The 11,749-nt window shown below is 40.0% G+C and overlaps 1 protein-coding gene across 5 annotated transcripts in view; it reads left to right on the forward strand.

The window, feature by feature from the left end:
- pard3bb (par-3 family cell polarity regulator beta b) overlaps positions 1-11,217 on the forward strand; it is a 196,802-nt gene extending 185,585 nt beyond the window's left edge. For 4 of the 5 annotated variants that reach the window (XM_020090077.2, XM_020090078.2, XM_020090079.2 and 1 more), the window contains 3 exons: positions 9,320-9,538; positions 9,742-9,852; positions 10,050-10,295. In XM_020090077.2, coding sequence (XP_019945636.2) covers positions 9,320-9,538; positions 9,742-9,852; positions 10,050-10,158 — 439 coding nt within the window. In that variant the 3' untranslated portion in view covers positions 10,159-10,295. Of the gene's footprint in view, positions 1-9,319; positions 9,539-9,741; positions 9,870-10,049 lie in introns of all 5 variants that reach the window. The other variant, XM_020090080.2, reaches the window with a different exon arrangement.
- The last annotated feature ends 532 nt before the right edge of the window (positions 11,218-11,749 follow it).

An 11,749-nucleotide genomic window follows, 5' to 3' on the forward strand; every position in this document is an offset into this window, starting at 1 on the left:
TTAAATGAGTTTGTGCATGAATTCAAAGTTCTTTTTCCCCCATTACCCAACGCAGGACATGCAACATGATCAGCGTGTGCAGAAACTGAGCTAATGTCACATGCTTTGATACGGAATTGAAGGCACTGTGAATTGTTACTATGATTTATGGATCTGTAGAAACAGGAAGCAGCTCGTGTTACTTCAACTGGCTGGGGTTTGACGTTAAAATGAAACAGCAAGGATGTAGCGATCAAGTTAGTGAACCGGTGTCTTTACTTTCAGCTCTAACATTCTACTTTCACTACTAAAGTTGAAAATGATTTACATGTTTTCAATGAAACAGAAATGTAATATTTTCCAGCTTGTAACAGAGGTCAGTGCAGCAGTAGTTCTAAGCTAAGCACAGTGCCAGATCTTGGATTTTTCTAAATCAGGGGCCACAATTTACACAGAGGAGCCAATTATACGTCCAACATTTACGCACTGATTCAGTAAGTTGTACATTTAAGTCAGCCCTTGTTTACTGCTCTGTAGCTTTGATTCAGAGCCACACATAACTGAATATTTTTTTGAAAATAGTTCCTTGTTCAAGCACATTATATGGTTTAAGTATTCTTAGTAAGTGATTAGTTTATATAAAAAAGAAAACTACTGACAGACAGGGGCACTTCAGGGGCCAAGCAGATTTCAACAGGGGCCAGGGCGCCTCTGTATCCGCCCCTGGCTTAGTGCAAACCAAATGTTTTCTGCATACATATCTGTTTGTATTTGTATATTCCTCCCTCAAACTGCTTTCATATAAATCTTTGAGCATATACAAACAGGATGTGTAAAACCTCCCATCTTCCTTGTACATTTTTAGAACTAACTAACCCATATACCAAGTAATGGCTCTTGAGGGATTGCAATTTTTCTCAGCGATTTGTATCCCGCGGTCGTGCACAGAGCAAAATGTTACCAGCCTGAAACTATTATGTCTTGTTAAAGAGGGACCTTATTGACTCAAGATGTTATATAATGGAAGCTATTTGAATGGGATACAGCGGTCCCAGTAATTGATTTCATGATGTTCAGGAAGTTATCCACTATACTAACTATAAGTGGTTACGTATGATACTGCAATAACTAAACGTCATCTTTAGTTTGAAGAATTTCATGAAATACATAAAGACATTCATGTCAGCATGATTACTCAAAAATGATTCAACCAACTTCAAACTTGTTGTGGAGGGCTGGGGCAAGTTCCAAAGAATGACCCATTACATTTTTGTGTGAATCCTGACCAGGCGGCGAATCCAGGATTTCTTTCTTTTTTTTAATTTATTTGTTCTTTCAAATTGTTTGATGTGGAAAAAAAATGTACATTGTCATTTATTTTTCTGAGAAAATAGAATGGATCTTGATGTAAAAAAGTCAGGCATGTTTAAGGGACTGATATTTATCAGTATATGAAATTTTGTGCAGATCTAGTGAATTAAAGTTTCTGGTGGAAGAATTAACTCTAATGAGGTTCATTCTAGTTTTACTATCAGAAATGTTAAAATATATATATATTTATATATATATATATGTGTATATATATTATATTATTTGTCATTCTGAAAGAATGGCAGGACATAATAGAGTGTGGCAGGCCATCATAATGGGTAAACTGTGCATCAGCCCATCTCATTTAAAATGTTGATCAGAATATATTTTTCGGGCTGCTGCCTGCAGTAAATTGTCAGCCTCTGCGAGTTTTTGGCTGCAGCCTCGTCACTCAGTTTCCAAATGGCATGGCCGTATTATGATGGGATGCGAAAAAACCACTCCAAATCCCCATTGTTCTGCCCTCTCTGTGTTTCCGAGGCAACAGTCTCTTACCATCTGGAAGGCCCTCATCCCTCAGTTCCTCTCACTTTCCTCTAATGGGTTTCTCCTCTGTCCTTTTCCCATCTCATTTTCTTTTTAGTACTGTTTCTTTTTATTTTCAAAGACATTTTATTCTAACTTTTTTGTACTCTAATTTGAGTCTCTCTCCCAGTTCCTCTTTGTTGTGCTCACTTTTTCGAATACTTTACACTTTAAGTGCTGTATTACTGTACTCTTTCACTTGTTCTCCACTCTGCTCTTTTAATCCTGGTCATTTTCACTTCCTATTCAGGTCTTTGTCTTTTTTTTCTCAACACTTCACAGTCCCACTCTTAAAAATGAGTCCTCTGTATTACGCACCCAGACACATTCACAGCCACACACATGTTCCAAAGTTGTATACAAACACACTTCCATACACAGGGGAGTGTAATCATGTTAATTTTGTGGATGTATCGTATTTGACACAACTTTATTGACAAAGACAGATTGGAGCCCCTGAAAGGTGTTTAGTTTCATTCAAGAAATGTATGAACAAGTGTGTGTGTGTGTGTGTGTGTGTGTGTGTGTGTGTGCGTGCGTGCGTGCGTGCGTGCGTGTGTGCTCTCCTCTAAAGTAGTGCCTATTATTCTCAGCAGATGCTGACCTTCAGCATGCCAGTTCTCTGGAGGGCAGCACTTGTTTCTCTGCCTTTTTTCCCCTCTTTTCTTCTCCTCTGCTCCACCCCCACCTCCTCTTTCGTCTTCCTCCCTTCTCATTTTCTGCTCCTTTCTTCCTCTTTCGTGTTTTTCTTCTGAGCTTCCATCTGGGAGGCTCAATCTCTTCTACTTGTACGCCCATTTATCTTGCCTTTTTCTTCAGCTTTCAAATCTAAACTCTCTCTCTCTACATTTCCCCCATTTCCCTCCAACTCATTGTCTTCTCCTCCTCGTCCTCTTCACCCTTATTTCCTCTGTCTTACTTGACTGTCATGAGCCTTTTTGTAAGCCACATGCCTTCCCTGCAGACATTTGTGTTTTGGAAAATGTTCTGTTTCTCCTCTAACCCTTGTTTAGAGACAACCTGTCTCTCCCTCTTTCTAGGTCTTGTCCTCACAGTTCTTTGTCCTCTGTTTTCCGCCAACTTCTTATCCTCTCCACTTTCATCGGCCTTCTCTCTATCCTCCTCCCTGTGGTTGTTTGAAAGGTACAGATGAAGATTTTACCCTTTAGTCATCTGCTCTCTGTCTGTTTGCTCATTGTTTGCCAGAGGGCTTGACACAAAGTTTCCCTCTCTGTGAAGTAGCCTGTAATTACATCTTTGCCACGTAGATACAAAATTATTTGACGGGTCAAGAAAATAGAAAGATTGCATCTTGATTTTAGTTTTTAATCCCCAGTGAAATTAATAAATCTAATCTTTATTTGTTACATGCTCTTCAAGAGCCAATGTTGCTCAATTTCAAAACATCACTGAAGAAAGCTCTTCTCTGGTAATGGTGCTGGTGCTGAACAAACATATATTGTTTATGTAAAATATGAATAATATAGAAAATCAATACAATAAGTCTATTTGTGAGAGCAGTGTTGAACTCTTAGAAAGGTCCATTGAAAGACCATGAAAATAAGTGTTTCTAACCCATATCAGTGATGTTCATGGTGATAAAACAAACATTATGTCAGCTTGACTTCCACCCCAGTTGCAGGGTCACTAATGGTCCAGTTCTCGACCAAATGCTGTTAACTTTACCAAATGGTATTGAGAGTTTGAATGTTATGTCTAGTATTTGGTATGCCCCCTAATCCTGGCTGATAATACTCTTGCTTAGCCTTTGACCCCATCGTCTAAGTGTTTGGTGGGAACTGAAGGAGTGTCATGTGACTTCAAGAGGTCAGGAGGCAAGGGAGGTTTGCAGGTCACACACACACACATGCACAAACACCAGGACGAACCGCACTGACAGCTGAACCAACAGAGCACCATCTCTGCCATAAACACACACACACACTCACCTTCAGACACACAGTATGTAACCACTTAACCATAAGTAGGAAAACAGCTTAGTGTCTTATTGAGCTTCTCTTAATAAAATAGAAGAACCTCTCTGTGCTGCTTCAGGCGCCGCTCTTAATGACTCGCTCTGAACTGTAAGGAGTTGGTTCTTCACCACTTATAGTTAAGACGGCTCCAGATGCTGTATACTGTACCTGTGCAGAGTGCTCACACAGCAGCTTAGAGTGATTTCACTTACTCAAACAAAGACAACTGCCAATCACACTAAGAGTCTTACCTCCCTGCTCAATGCCTGAAAATCCTGCTTCACTGCTGGCTGATGAAGTTATTGTTTCCCATTTTCTTTTACTGTGCCTCCTTTATCATAAATGTTCCTCACGTGTGGAGTCATGCTTGCAAACATTTTAATGAAGAACAACACGTGACAAAAACCTCATATTTATGTCTTAGTTTCCTCTTTGCAGCTTAAATGTGCATATTCATGAGCAACATTAAAGTTCCTTGAAACTAATCAAAATTTTTATAGCTCTAATTTACAGATTCCACAATAATGCCACAAAAATAACATTTTTGTCAACAAATTCTTAGTTAACTGGTCTTTTTTACTATAATGTTAGGGATGGGTGTCATTTGGGTTTTTTCCGTTATTTGTGCTAAAACAGTTTAAAGTATATTTAATTTAATTATACAAATAAAAATAAACAGCAAAAGTCTCAACAAATTTACTGAACAAAGTCACAGACTAAATAAACCTAACCCGACTCCAATACTACACTAAATTCTAAATAACTTGTGGTGTTCTCTCTTTACACAGAATTGTTTTCAAATGTTTGCTGCACGTCCCAGTCTCAGAATCCTTTCACATAAATGCTCCTACACTGCTTTTGCTACACAACCCTGTGTAATATTAACATTAAACAGCTCATAGGTTCCCTATTTTGCTTTTTTTCATCCAAAGTTGTTTATAATTAAGACACTTTAAATATTACTCTTGTTTTCATTCCTTGGTCTCAATTCCAAAAGAATTTGATGAGGATTTTTTAACTTGATGCCATAATTAAAGAGAAAATTATATATGTTAAACTCCAAATAATTAAGCAGTCCAAACCAATATTTTATTTAGATTAAAAAAACTCCCAAGATGTGAAGCAGGTTTCATTTTCATTTCAGTGGATTCTTCCTGGAAATAGGCTTCCCTATTGTATCATACCATTCCTTAGCTAAAATATATACTCCACCCTTCATTATTTCTCACTTAGGATTTTATTGCCTTATTGTTTGGACTGTGATGCCTCCTTGATTAAAGCTTCATAATGAAGTCTCGCATTAGGAAGAAGAAACTAAGTTAAAGTTAGTCAAACCCCGGGGACATTATATCACTGCAGCTACGTTTTCATTGCGGCTCCCAAAATGACATTACGACAGCAGTTGTGGAACAATTTCCGCTATTAATCTGTTTTATTACCAGACTGTCAAAATATGGGGACGCTCGCTGACAAATAATCTGACACCGTAGGATGCAATTTAAATATATGAAGTATTCCTCTTCACACCTCATACACAGAATCAGTTTTAAATGGATATCAACACATGGTGAGCTCTATAAAGACTCATAAAGAAGGTAAGTGAATTAAAGTGGCAGTAGTTTATCTCCTCTTCCTCCCTTTGCTCCTCTTTCACTCACTTTGAATTTCACTCTGTGCCTCCCCCTCCTCTTTTTCTCACCCTCTCTAACCCTCCCTCTCTCACCTGCAACTTTTCCTCTGGTCTAATTTTGAGGCCGTGTTGTTTGTGCTTTAGTGTTTGCTTTTATTGAGAGAATCCATCTGCTGCGTGGCTGTCATTGGCTCTCAGGAGATGTTTTTAATGTGTCGTGTCACCACGTTACGTCTTGGTCTCTCTTAGACAGGCCCGGGGTGATAGATTGCTCAGTGTATGTGTGTGAGTTTCCTTATAACAGCTGTGTCCAGACATCGTTTCAGAGAGGAGAAGTAAAAGTGTGTGTGTGCTTATGAGAGAGAGGGGCAGCTGCAGAGGACACATAACAACTCCCTGTTTCCTCTGAAATCCATCAGAAATCTCTTAAATACCAGGGAATTAGAGAGGCTCACATTACTCTCAATTACTGTCAGACCTGGAGAGAAGACTTTCCAATTATCCTTTCAAATACCTAACCTGTGTACTCGGAGTGCACTATCTGTCTATATTACTATCTGACAATATTAGAGAAGTCATCCTGAAACAGGTTTCCCTTCAAACTGAGTCTGTCTATAGAGTTTCTGTTCTGCTTGGAATGGTTTTATCTCTTTCGTCTTGGTTTGATTACTCTCTCAGTTATGTTAAACAAGTTATTGCAAGTGCCAGAAATTTGTTCCCATTCATTACATCTGTTTCTAACTTTTTTATCTCTCTCTGCGTCTCTCACACACCCCCACACACACCCCCACACACACACATACTGTATACACTGAACTCACACAGACCAACAGACTCCTCATTTAGTCTTAACTCATCTCCAGCTGTGTGCCAATTTGCCTCCTCCAGAGTATGTGGGGTTTGAGAGGGGGTGATTAGGAGCTAGCGCTGCATACAAGCTAAGTTTGCAGCCTCTGTGTGTGTGTGTGTGTGTGTGTGTGTGTGTGTGTGTGTGTGTGTGTGTGTGTGTGTGTGTGTGTGTGTGTGTTCATGCAGAATGTTGAGTTGTCTGTATTTGGGGTCCCACCGTATGTCTACATAAACGTTTCATTTCACATCCTATATACTTATCTGAGTGTGCATGTGGCTGTGTGAGTATGCGTGTGTGTGTGTGTAATGGGTTCCCATCCTCATTACCCTGTAATCCCCAGCTGCTGTGCAGTGCTCACTGGGTTCCTGGAGGGAGAATTCCAAACTTGCCAACGGATTTACAGCAGATTCCCACTGGATTTCTGCTCCATTCCCAATATGGAATCTCTCATAAGACTGTAGGGCCACAGATAATGTTTTCTTATTGACCAGTCTGCCAGTGGTTTTTGGAACCAATCAATGTGCACAGTGCTTGAAAATAGAGAAAATGCCAACTTGTTTTGAGTTGCTTAAGTTGTCCAACCAAAAATGCATAGATATTGTATTTCTAATGGTTTTGAACAGTGAAAGCTGGTGAATTTCACAGTTGAACAACTGCAACAAGCAAATATCTGTCATTTTTATTTGATTCAGCAGTAATCTGGCAATTCATTTTATTTCAGTTATTTAATCAACTGAAATATATTGTCAATATTTCCCAAAATAAGTAATCACAAGTTCATTAGTCAAGAATAACACCAGCCTGTACAGTTCTAATGAAAGATCACAAATTCCAACACAGTTTTCTTTTCTTTCTTCTCGTTTTATGTGTCTGTTCTGTCAAATTATAGACAGACCATTAGCCTCTTTTTCTTTTTTCACCACATTTCCCTCCTGTGTTTTTTAACTTTACTGCTTGTATTCTTCTCCATTCCTCTTTGTTCTAAATGCATCCCCCCTCCCATCTTTAACTTGCCTCATGGTCCACTGGCCCCTTTCTGCCTCATTTCATTTTCTACCTATTTAAGGCCAATTCATGCTTCTGCATCAGTGCTACACAGAGCCCTACACTGTACCCTGGTGTGCACCCCCCCCCCCAACATTTAACTATGCGTCTTTTATAAAAGTTGACGTAATTTATATGTCCATGCTGCTGCTTTTTGTGTCTTCTTTTCCTCTTTCCTTTATGTTTTTTTAACTCCATATCTCTTTTATACGTCTTCTTCCCCCAACACTCTTCTTCTCCTATGCCTCTCATCTCTTCTTCTCTGCTCGGCCTTCCTCTCCTCCCTATCACCTCTGCACCACTCTTATGTCCGTGGTACTGAAACTGTCGTAGTGACGGGGACAAATGTTGAGTGACAGATAGACCAACCGATAAGGGCATACAGGTATACACAGGCTCCGGGGTGGGGCACGTCAGCGAGGCAGATTGTCTGGCAGGCAGGCGGGAGGGCTTGTAGCCATAAAACGCCTAAAATGGGAGAGAGAGGCAGACAGACACATGGACAGACGGGACAGCTGGCTGACTGACGAAGAGAAGAGAAGCAGACAAGACGGCTGTGGCTATCAAGAAGGGGGACATTTGAGACATGTAGCTGATTCGCTCTGCCCACAATGAGCAGAATAAGTCGAAAAGCAGGAGACAGATGATGGATAGGTTAACGTACAAATTGACAGAGAGGCAGAAATGTAATGTGCTCACAAACACGCACACACTCGCTATGTGGTGGACACGGAGACAGGAGGGGCGGAGGCAGACATCCCAAACATGATGGGCATGTAGTTAGTTAGACACTTTCCATTGCTGACCACCCAAACTGCCACACACAGGCGTCAGCAGGGGGACCACCAGCACTCTGTGTGTCTCTGTGTATATGTATGTGTGTAGGTATTTATGTACAAATCTGTGTCAGTGTCAGTCGGTCTGTCTCCGTGGTTGCGTGAATGTTCACGTTATCTCCCAGCAACAGGTTAAATGTGTGACTGGTTGGAGGTTGATTGAGCTCCACCTGCTCCACCATGTGTAGCAATAATAAGTGTCATGACACTCGCTGAGAGTGACATGATTCTGCTTCAGCAGCTTAACACACGTTTGAGTAAATGATAAAAGAAAACCGTTGTATTAATCTTAAAATACTTAATTTGGAAACATGATTCCAAAGTAAAGTTGAAAACGCTTAATTCATTGGTTTGTTACCAATTAAAGCTTTTTTTTTAAGTTGTTAGCTTTCTTTTTTCGGTGTTGACGGAAAGAATTGCCTTGCATTTTGTTAAATAATTAAACACATTCACAGTAATCTCATAGATGGACATGTAAAGCATAAATAAACTATTAAAATATTTTATTATTTATAAGAGAATGAAAAATAAAATGAAGATGAGGCAGATTGGTAGATGGAGACAGAGTGAGAAACGAATGTCGAAAAATGAAAAGAGATAGAAAGACATAGAGATAAAATATAATACCTTGTAATGTTAGCTATGTGGACGACACGTGTTTGTGTACTTGCTTTCCACTGGGCACAAGACATCAATATCTATTAACAGGACTGGACTGGATTACCACAGCTGTGTGTGTGTGTGTGTGTGTGTGTGTGTGTGTGTGTGTGTGTGTGTGTGTGTGTGAGTGTGAGAGAGAGAGAGAGAGAGAGAGAGAGTCACTCACTTTTCTCCAGTCTAAAGCAAATATTCAGTGGCAGATTTTCATGAATATTTCAGCCATTTATTTGACAGTACTAAATGCAGTATTAAAATTTACTGATATTTGCTCTATTAAAAAACATGGTGTTTGCAGTGGCAGCAGTTGGTTGATGATTTGTTTTATTGTGAGTGATTTCAGGCAGAGCGAGAGGTAAAAACCTCATCGGTTCTGTGGTGACATGAAGACAAAACATGTTGACTTCACTGATTGTAATTCGTTTACTATCATTTCTGTTCTCTTCCTCAGACGGGGTCCGTTGGATCCAGCTGACTACCCCATGCAGCCCTGGTCAGGTCATTACCCCGGACCTCCCCAGGCCCCACAGGGTTACCCTCAGTCCATGTCCTACCCTAATCCCAACTCCCAGCCTGCTCCATCTTACTCTGGCTACCCACCTCCTGGCCAGCCATACCCACGTCCAGGTGACCCACGGGGCATTGACCCTGGCTTCTACCCTCACCCAAGGTATGTGAATGCGGAGACATATGTTAACTTGTGTGTTATGCATTGACTGTTAAATGTATGCTCTGGTTTATCTTGCATTCATCTCCTGGTTTTCTGCTCATATTGAGGCTATAGGTAGAAAATACTACACTATGTATACTATACTAAGATACTATACTACACTGACCACTCACACATCTTAACCACACTTTGTTTAATGCTAGCTCACAGCAGAGAGGACCCTTGCGGCAGGACGTGCCACCGTCTCCCACCCCTCCACTTCGGGGACTACGGTACGACACTATGATGCGTGGAACTGGGGGTGGAGGCTACAGGTAGGGACATTTCCAAGGTAAATTCTGAGATCTTAAATTTTCTATTTTTTCACAATAAATTTTTTTTATTGAAAAAAAATGAAGTTCTGTGTTTATCAAAGCAGTACGGTTCCAATATAGAAAATAAAGCTTGAGGCATGTTTCTGTCTTTGATGAAAGCATTTTATCAAACCTGAGAATGCGTCTGATTGGTACAGGCACCTGGTGGATCCTGGTCCTGACCAATATAGCTACACTGTGGAGGTAGGAAGACAGCAACACCAAACCAACCCAAGACAGAAGAATGCCATGACTGCAGCTGTGTAGACCAGTCACGTCCAGAGATGAAAAATAAGCAGAATGCTGATCACTCTCAATTGTGCAGCTACTCTGCTTTCACTGCTCTAATGAAACAGAGTCAAAACCTCTTAATGGTGCGAATCACCATCATTATCATACATTGTCTACTCTTGTTGAAAAGTATATGGTTTTACACAGACAAGCAAGGGGGTTAATTATAGAGTAGCTGGCGTAATGCATAATGTCTTCAATTGCTTTGAGGTTTCCCAGAGTGTAAAATTAGCAGGGCTTTTTGCTTTTCACTATACTGTGATTAATTTGTCCCTTTCTAGAAGCAGTCAGAGGCTCAGGTAATTGGATCCATTTAAATTAAGCCACCAAAGGCATAAATACAGCTCTGCACTATCATATTGTAGCTGTCAGTTTCACTACTGCTGCTCCAACAAGGCAAAAGATAAAATACCCTAAAAAGAGCATGCAGTAGCACACTAACCTTAGTTTTGTGGCCGTTCACATGCTAAAGCAAGAACTTTCAGTGAGAAAGTCAAATTTAATGTCGGGTCTAAAACAGTTCATGTTGAAATGTGAATGGGGGTCTTTTAGTTTTTCCCCCAAGGCCAAGTTGAGATGAGGACGAAAGTCAAAATGACCCCGTGTTCCCAAACAGTGTGGGCAACAACAAATTAGTGTGAAGATAACATTCTTTGCTATGTTGGTAATAGTTGCTGAAACAGAAGCGTTGTGCAGAAAGACAGTTTATCCCTCCGAGCCAAATCACTAACAAAAGCTCTACACAGCATCAAGAGTCGATGGCTCCTCTGTTGAATGAAGTGCTCCTTTTGACACCGTTTTAATTGTTGAAGTGCACCATAGCACATTAGAGCACTGTATGAATTATTATTTCTGTGTCATTTTATGCTTTTAATAATAATATGATTGCCTTCATTTTTATCCAATGTATTTCTCTTAGATATGAGTTTAAATACATTCACAAGACAGTACTGGACTAGGCTGAGTCTGAGTCTGAAACCCTCCAGCTCACAGGACTTGAACAGCCCTGCTCCTGCATTAAAATGATCCTAGGATATTAGCATTTCAGACCACATTACATTACAATGATAGATCACATCTTTATGTTTTTATATTCCAAAACAAGTGTTTGACTGAAGGTTTTTATATGGACAATTAACTTTATTTAAAATGACCCCTCTTGAATGTATTAAAACAAAAAGTCTCATTTCCATCTAGTTCATGTAGTCAACCATAGACTGTATATAAAGATGGACGACACGTCTCCACATCCTCCTATAATCCAGAAATGAAGCTAATCTTGAGCTGATGACGTCTCAGCTGTCAATCATCACGTTTTCATCCCATTTTTTTATTTTTATAGCTTTAGAGGAATCTTGCTGGAAAATATGAGCACTTGAACAAACAGTATGTGATAAGAACTACAATAATTTACAGAAACCATCTTTGAGAAAACTATATTCGACTACTCTGACATTTTATTTTGGTCACATCCACTATTATGTAGGAGGCGGGATTCATGCCCTATGCTGCAGCCAGCCACCAGAGGGCGATCAATATGCTTCGGCTTTACTTTTGGGGAGCCGCA

Source organism: Paralichthys olivaceus, chromosome 10 (genome assembly GCF_024713975.1).
Source record: "Paralichthys olivaceus isolate ysfri-2021 chromosome 10, ASM2471397v2, whole genome shotgun sequence".
Classification (NCBI taxonomy): Eukaryota; Metazoa; Chordata; class Actinopteri; order Pleuronectiformes; family Paralichthyidae; genus Paralichthys; species Paralichthys olivaceus.